Source organism: Cryptomeria japonica, chromosome 3, assembly GCF_030272615.1.
Source record: "Cryptomeria japonica chromosome 3, Sugi_1.0, whole genome shotgun sequence".
Classification (NCBI taxonomy): domain Eukaryota; kingdom Viridiplantae; phylum Streptophyta; class Pinopsida; order Cupressales; family Cupressaceae; genus Cryptomeria; species Cryptomeria japonica.
Genome location: NC_081407.1, coordinates 32,277,515 through 32,286,699, shown reverse-complemented (window position 1 = coordinate 32,286,699; position 9,185 = coordinate 32,277,515). Strand labels below are relative to the sequence as shown.

The window sequence follows — 9,185 nt, the reverse complement described above, 5'->3', positions numbered from 1 at the left end:
AAGTTAAAAAAAAAGTCGAGGATTTACAAACATTTCAACAAGTGGACTTGCTTCTTTGTGCACGACAACATCATATTAACATCTTAATCTTAATTTTAGCTCGATTTACTCTCACAATCATCCATTAATAACTTCATCTTCCTCCTCTAACCTATACTTTGATATCACTTGTAGAAAATAATTCATTTCCACATAAGATCTTGTGAAAAATAAACACACAATAGAAATACTAAAATAATAACATAAAACTCAATCAAAAACAATTATCACAATCTCCTATATTCTAATCCATGTACAAATATACATATAAATCTAACCACCTTCTACCCACCAAGGCAACCACCTTGTAGCAATCTAATCAAAGAGACACGGGCAATCTCCAACGTGCCCTCTTAACACAATTAATGCCTTTTGACAAATACATTTGGATAAGAACCGAGTGCTTTTTAGAGAATAAAAAGGCTTCACCTCATTTTTTTTTTCTTTTGAAAATGCTATTGTGCTATAGGTAAGGTGGTTACAAGTGGCTATAACAGTAGTAACTTGTAGGTGGTTTTGAAACTACTAGGTGTCTATCACTAACCCTATGTCCCCATGCGACTACTTATGAAGATTTTCTGCTTAAATTTAAGTAGCCAAAGTGTTCCCATGTAAAATTTTAATTAATAGAAAAGGATAAATTGGAATCTTCCCCTATTTTGATGGAACAACAACTACTTAAAAATTGAAAATAAGCTTTGAAAAAAAGAGGGAAGGCTAGAAATAAGCATGGACTGTTTATTGAAAAAACTGACATGCGGCTTTATAATATTTTTTCTCTCTTTTTTATTTGCCTACAATTTTGCTTACAAATTTTAGTTGCAAAAATATTACTAATAATTTAATTAACAAAAACTATTTAAAAGGATTGCATAAAAATAAACAGCCATTTTACTTTGCGTGAACCCCTTGCTACACAACGGAAACTATTTCACATCTTAACATATTGCAAATAACTTCCTCTCCTCGTCTACATCTTCTTTCGTATTTCAGTTTTATTGTTAAAACTGCACTCTCTACCGGTTTTTAACTTGTGGACGCCAATCCATGTCACCAAGGTTTTGTTTATTTAAATTTGGCGAGTGAATGCTACCTGCATATCATTTAACGCGTACAGTCGTACATCTCATCGATTGATCATTTGTGCAGCACATCATTAAGGTGGGTAAGTTAAATTTTGCTCAATATCAGTTCTTTAAAGCAAGCAAAATTCATCAGATGACCAGATAGTGCTTTTACTTGAAATTTTAGTAGTTTGTATGTAGAAGAAAAATCCCAGATATGACATATTCGATTCTCAGCTGGTTCTCACATGGATTTCAATGATACATAAAGCCTCAAATATGAGTGAGTAATATTATAAAATACAAGGTGCACCTAAACATTGCAATTGAGTTTCTGCCAAACTAGACTAACTTACTCAATGTAGACTTCCAACATATGTAATCTATGTTTAGCAACCATTAGGAATGGTAATGTGGCCAGAGAAGTTAGGACATCTTTGTGGATGGAAGGATTTTGCCATATCTTCTGAAGAAAAAATACTCATTATTTTCTCTATCTGCTCAATGAAGGCACCTTCCTTACTTTGGTTGCTTGTTCAAAAGAATAGGCAATCTCAATGAGAGTGGGCTCTGAGCCTCTTCCTCCTGCAAAAAAAATGCCAAAGGGAACCCCGCTTGTATTATAACCTGCAGGCACACTGATACCAGGATATCCTGCAATGGCTAGAACACTTTTAATCTGAATATCTATGGACACGAGGGCATGTAGTTTATAGCTTTTTAATGCCCTATCAATTCCAGTTTTTGTTAGCATGCGATCTGTCTCTAGGGCTTTTTTATATTCCTGTGCTTTCAAACCAGATGTATTCTGGGACTGAATAAATTTCCCTTGTCCATACTCAAAAAGTTTTTCCTGATAGAAACAGCAGATATAATCTTAAAAACATTTTAAAGTAGAAAATAAACCACTCTGAAAACAAAGTGAGAAAGATTATTCTACCTCCATAGCATGTTGTGTATTGAAGGAGATGATGTCCGCTAATGTGCGAACGGGAGATTGCAGGAGCCTTGAAAGGTAGATGTTCACATCATGTTTAAACTCGTATTTTAGAACAATTTGCTCATCATCGGTGCTTAAATTCAAAAATTTACTGAACATGTGATTTTCCACTAAAATTGCCCCTTTCTTCCTGCAAATCAGACATCAAGAGATGTCATATAGTTTTCTCTGAAGTAGAATATGTATTTTTTTCTTATATTGCTTCAAAACTTGTTCTAAATTTGTGGGACCACACCCTGGTGTTAATGCAGCTTTTCAATAAGGCATTATTGGTGAAGGGAGACTTCCTCTCAAACAATAAGCACACATTTGCTTACCCCTAAAAACGTTAAGCTCACCTCATAGTTGCTAGATGCTTCTCAAAGGATATTGCTTCAGCAGATCCTGGTGACAAATCTGGGTTTCGAACAATACCCAGCCTCTTTCCCTGCAGCCCTTCTGTCTTGAGGAATTGCTTATATCCTCCTTTTGGAATAAACTGAGCTGCACTTCTTGTAGCTTTGTGATCATAAACATCATACCCAACAATCACATCTAACAGGTAAACTGCATCTGTTACTGTTCTGCAAATTGGTCTGTTATCAACAGATTCAAGTTAATTATCTCAGAATCTTATTTTATCTCTAGGAATTATGAATTTGTAAAAAACAGCATTCATTTATCACATTTGTGTCCTCAACCAAAAGACATTGATAGCCTTACTTTAGATCTTCAGCATGGTGACCACTTTCGTAAAAAGCAGCATTCATGTATCACATTTCTGTCCTTAACCAAAAGACATTGATAGACTTGCTATAGATCTTCAGCATGGTGACCACATTCTTTATCATTGATTCACTTAAGCACACAGATTTATGATATGCTTACTATAAATACGTTTGGCTGATAGCAATAATGCCTTGGTTTAGTGGTTAGGTGGATGACCCGTTATACACTTCACTGCGTGGCATTCAAGTTTGTAGATGGCTTATGTATATGGCTTGGCATTGACCTAAATATTATTAACCTTTATGAAATGGATTAAGTTGGGTGGGATAGACACCCCTTAAGGTATATAGCTAATTGAAGGGAATTTGGTGTTCTATGATGCGGGAGCTCTCAACAAAACAATAAGTCAGAGAAAATGTAATTCCAACTAAGAAAGAAATTATTTTGATGTCCACAAATGACCATGATAAGTTAATGAAGTTGTAAAAGTACAACTAGCTTACAAAAGCAAAGACGAGTCCACATCACATCTCCAATGAACCATGAAAGAAATATTAGGGTTTCATTAAAGGCTTATTTTAAGGAGACGGATTCCCATGACCTGGAATGTTGTATGTGATCCAATCAGAGGGACTTACTGAAACCTTGACAAAAGCAAACCTCCAAATCAATGCCGAAGTTACAAAATTCAGGGGGGAATCTATATGAGGAACTTAGTGTTTATGCATTGGTTTAAGGATTGAAAACTTACTTTGAGATGGAGAATACAATGAAGTCTCATGCTACACTTAGGTTGGATAATTTACAGAAGCAAGAGATGAGATGGTAGAAGGAAGATAAGAAGGTGACTCGAAATTTTAAAAACTCTATGGAAATGTTTGTGCCATTGAATAATTATTGGAAAATCTTTTGGTGATTTCACAATTTCAGATTGATTAACACTAATATACAATTAACAAGAATACACCAATTAATTCATGAAGTTACAAATAGAGACAACCATGCAGGAATATGCAAATATTACTGCAGAAAGATGTTTTAATTGATTATGTTTCTGACTCCAAGATGAGTTAGCCTTAATCATGTTGCATTTTATTGATAAAGACTATCATCACTTAGCATAAATATATGCAGAAAATATTAGCAAGAATATGTCTAAAGGAAGACTTTTACATGGAGAGGGAATCCACTTTTCAACATGGGTCAAGGAGAGAGTCTACATCTAAGATAGAATATTCAAATAATGATAGAGGTGAGAATATTTGAGGAAAGGGGAGCTTGAATGGAAGAGGTAGAGAATCAAACCAAAGAAGAAGATCACATGGTTGGTGTCCAACAAGGACACATTTATGTTATAGCTATTAGGCATTCAAACAATCTTTGATGGAATAGAAAGACATTGGAAAAATGAATCGATAAACAGTATAACACAAGGAGAACGACAATCAGAGGAAGAAATATTGTGTTCGAAAGAGAAGCTTTAGTGGTAAGAAGTGTTGATCCTATTTAAACAAAGAAGTGTGAAGATGAAGAGTGATGTCTGAGGAAGAAAATTTTCCACACAAATCTGCAAGTTGAAAGATAAGTGTTATAAAGTTATAACTGACAATGGTAGTACCGAGAATACAATGTTTGAAGAAATGGAGAAAAACATAATTTGAGGTGTCAAAAGATTCTAGACCATATAGGTTGTCATGGTTTCAGAAGGGAATGAGGTAACTAAGATAGAAAATTCTTAGTTGTTTATTATTGGGCACCATGTAAGGTCCCTTGGCTAATACTTTTGTGTAATGGTTACCCCTGATTTTTGTTTTTGTTTTTTCAGAGTAGTTTTGTCATACAAAAAACTTGCCAATACAAACTGAAAATACTTGCAAAACTAGGTCTTGCAAAACTAGGTCTGACCTGATTTCTTTATTCATTCAAAGCACATTACATAGCCTCAGAAACCACATTATCATAAACCCAAATTGAAATACAGCACCAAACATCAATTAAATTTAATTTCAGTCATTAATTCAATGAAATACCTCAAATGGACAGCCAATGAAGACATTACAGGTATGTTGCAAAGTGCAGATTTATAAGTGTCATTATTAGCATTTTGACATGGCTTTTTGTGGTTGAAATTAGACCTCTAGGAGGCTGCAATGGCACGAGGGACACCCCCAAACAGGTGAATAGACCCTCCAAACTGCACAGAATTGTTTGACAGCACTTTAGACATTAGAATGTCACCTTAAATGATCTGAAACATACACAGATTCAATGAAAAACTTGTACGGCCTGGTAGGAGGGTGATTCCTCTTGGAAAAATGAGATTCAATTCCAATCTCAATGAAATTACCTGGAAATGATTTCCCAGCTAGGACAAGAAGATTTATCAAATACCCAAAAGTAGATATCAAGTACCTTGGTGTCTATCAATCATCATATGGTTCAATCTACTAGCTTAAAGTGTATGGCCAGACCTAAAAAATCCACCAAACGCCCCAAAAATCTCGCAAAATCACTAAGAAACACTGAAAATCCACATAACACACTATTCCAAAAGTGAGATTTTGCCAAGATCTAGAGGCAATGGAAAACACAAATGAGAGAGAACAAAATAGATGATAGGAATAAACTGTATTCTATCAAGATGAAAATACTGATCAACTGGATCATCAATCGTTACATACAATGAATATGAGCCGGCATATATAGGCAAGGCAATATGGATATGTGAGCACACAAACATGACATGTGGTTCAATAAGAAACAAGGGTAGGTAGGAAATAGGTGTGGTAGTGTTGTGACCATTTCACACATCGCCCCATTGCAAATGGGGACCCCCTCTTTTTGCTCGTTTTTCGCTCGCTTTTCGCTTCGCTTTTAGGATTTTGTTAGTCAGTCAGTTGTCTGGATTTAGGGTTAACCCTTAGGGTTTTAATTAACGTCTTTTCAAGCCAGAATCCAGTCAGTTTTGAGAGCTTTTTGGGCTTCCTTTTCTAGGATGCAAATTTTGAATGCAATAAATTCGCCAAATTGGTCTATTTTCAATTGGAATTTTGAATGCAGAACTCAAATTTGTCTAAGTGTTGATTATGAAATGTGAATTTTTGTCCAATTGACTAATTTTGACCAAATTTTGACTTTTTTGATTTTTGATCCCGGGCATTGAGAATGATTTGTTTTCGCCTCGTGAATTGATAAAATGTGTAAAATCATGATATTTTGGCCTGTAGGAGCAAAATCGCTCCTGTCCCTCAGTGAAGGACGGGAGCTCGTTTTCAAATATCTTACTATTCCTGCAGGGTCAAAATGAGTTACGAATTGGAAGTGATCAAGGAAGGCGAGAGCTTTCCATTGAATATAAATTGAAGATTTTCATGAACACAGAAATGCCTCCAGGAGCAAAATCGCTCCTGTCCCTCAGTGAAGGACCGGAGCTACAAATCAAATTATGCTTTGTCCTTGCAAGATTTTGATGACTTGGAAATCAATAAAATATTGAAGTTATGGTGTTTTGTTGCAACTTTCTTAAGTTATCTTCATGGTTGTTTAACTTACTTGAATCATGCTCAATCAAAGTAGCTTGTTAATTTGAAGGACATAGTGTGAGACTTGATCTTTGGTAGGATTCGTAATCCAAACCACTAGCTTCTTGCTGATTGTAGGAACGCCTTGCGTGGTCGACTGGAAAACACTTTGAATCCCCTAATCTTCAATCATTATTGTGTCTTGGATATGTACCTTCGTGGTAGTGCCCATGACCTTTGATGCATTGAATATCATTTTATTACCTTAGAAGATCGCACTAATTTCAATTGAGTTGTTATCTTATGGCAAAATTGAAGTTGGTTGAATCTTGCCAAGTCTTGTCCATACTAAGTCATTCATAGGGTTAGATTAGATTAGACCTCTTCCAAACCCTACTCTTTTGTTATATTTTGAAAAGTTTCTTTAGTTTAGTAAAATCTTGAACTTTTGGAATACGTAAGGCCCCTTGGAGGAAACAGCAAATCACATCATACCGCTAAAAGCTTGTCCACACGTAGAGACCCTACTAAAAGAACCTTGGAGTCTACCTAACTGATCCTTTATGCAGATCTTCAGCAGTTAGAGACTATTTTCTCAAGAGAGGATAAGATGCCTATTGGTATTTTATTCTGTGTATGATTGTGTATAAAATACACGTCAACAGGTAGGTAGGAGAAACAATAAAATATTCCACATGAGGTGGATCACCTACCGGAGGTGGAATTATCACTCCACAATAAGTGGATATGATAAAGTAGTAACAAGATCAACACCATAAAAGGTGGAAATTCTCCTACACACACTATCCCAATGTGGCACAAACACCCAAGTGTCTCATACCCAAACTACTATGAAATGCATTTCCTAAGTAAACTTAAGTGAGGTGTAATAATATCCATGATGAATAATTATTTACACCAACACCAAAAACCAAGATCAAAACACCATATAAATCTTCATATTTGAAACCTAAAAATCATCAGAACTCATGTAAACCTAGAGTATTTCCTGAATGAGCATACTGAACCAGCTGGGGTGGATCTTTCACCACCATAATAGAAATATTTTAGAGGGTTTTCATCCTCAACAACTCTAGGAAGAACTCCAAAGCTCATTCCAACAACTTAGAATGAAGAAGTGAGATCACAAACTCCAAGCTCCAAATTATAGAGTTTGGAGGGAATTAGAGCACTTGTTAAAAATTCAAATATTTTATTGCCCTCAGAAAGCTCTCAAAAAACTTAAAAAACAACAACTTAAGTTTTCCCCCATAACCTAAGCATCCAACTTTAGAGTCAAAACTTAGCACTTTAATATTTGTAACAATAAAGTGAACAATTTAAAGTCACTTTATTCCTTTCATATAAATATTGAGGATAATATCCATCACCTTAAGAAACTTCCCAAGACACCAGAAATAGAAATCCGATCATGTTGGAACATAATTGAAGCTGAAAGATAATAACTATTGCTGACACGAGCACATACAATAAATAGTAGTGTTCTTAGAGAACCAAAGAGAACAAACCCAAAAAAACTCAAAAAGATCAGTGCCATGCAAGAACCTACTATAAATAGCAATATTCTCCAAGGACCAAAAAGTACAAACCCAAAAAAACCCAAAAAGATTGGTGTCATGCAAGCACTTACTATAAATAGCAGTGTTCTTTGAGGTCTAAGTTGAACAATAAAGATCCGTGCTAGACAAGCACTCACTATAAATGGCAGCTGTTGTTGAAAACAATTGAAACTGAGAATTGAACTCACTAAGAACATTGGAACACTTCCTACACATCTGGGAGGTTAAGGAAAACCCAAAAACTAGCCAATGCTCGTAGAACAAGATTCAATAAAAATGGGGGCATTACAGTCCTCCCTCACTCAAAATCTTCCCAAATGCTAAAGTATGTGATCAATTGGAAGACTCCAAGGTTTCTACTATCAGGTCTTGACGTGTGGATAAGCTCAATGGTTTGATGCGATAATGCTGGAATCACAAGGGGACTTATGTTGTACATGAATGCTTGAATGCTGCTGAAACTTTATCATTCAATATTGCAATCTGGTGATGCTTTCTCTCTTAAACTGACTTGAATTAAAAAAAAGACAAAAGGAGGGAGGGTTTAAGAAGACTAATCTACTCTTAGAATGTAGGATGTAGTGGATGACTTGATGAAACTCTACTAGACTTTGCTTTGACATCAATGAACAACTCCACAAAACTAGTGCAATCTTCTAAGGTAAATATATAATGTTCAAATTACCACCAACAACGTAGACACCATCAAGGCAATGCATATCAATGTGTGAATAGCAATTGAAGTTAAGCTTGAATAAGGATTCCAGTTGACCACGCAAGGCAAGTTTACAATCAACAAACTGTTAGTAGTATGGATATGCGAATTTCACCATTAATCATCCACAAGATCTTTCATTCAATTAACCAACATTAAAACAAATGAAAAGTAGAGACCATGCAACATGTTGAATCAACATATGAAATTCACCATAACTTCAATGAAAAAACAATGTCTCTTGCAACAAGATCTTGGCAACAATCTTTACCTTCTCTCCTAATCTAATTCTACTCTAACTTATAATTTCTAATTGCCTTAGCAACTATTCTTCTACTCTTCTAACATTAACCTTTTCAAATGAGAGATCTGAGCCCTTTTATAGAAGTCCCATTTACAATGAACGACTCAGATTGATTCACGATCAATGGCCAAGATCGAAAGATATTAGGGTTTGTTACAACCACCATTACATTGGCCAATGAGAGATGAGGATAAGTAAGATAAATAGTATTTGATGTAGCGTCATGTGTCACCTACTCCCCCCTTGAATGAAAG

The 9,185-nt window shown here is 35.3% G+C and overlaps 1 protein-coding gene across 1 annotated transcript in view; it reads right to left on the bottom strand.

Annotated features, from left to right (window-relative positions):
* Window positions 1-1,253: 1,253 nt before the first annotated feature.
* Window positions 1,254-9,185, bottom strand: part of LOC131065992 (probable amidase At4g34880) — a 50,285-nt gene continuing 42,353 nt past the window's right edge. Inside the window, exons 3-5 of the mRNA XM_058000649.2 lie at window positions 2,442-2,678; window positions 2,044-2,233; window positions 1,254-1,956 (exon numbers count right to left, since the gene is read on the bottom strand). Of these exons, the coding sequence (XP_057856632.2) occupies window positions 1,597-1,956; window positions 2,044-2,233; window positions 2,442-2,678 (787 nt within the window). The 3' untranslated portion in view covers window positions 1,254-1,596. The remainder of the gene's footprint in view (window positions 1,957-2,043; window positions 2,234-2,441; window positions 2,679-9,185) is intronic.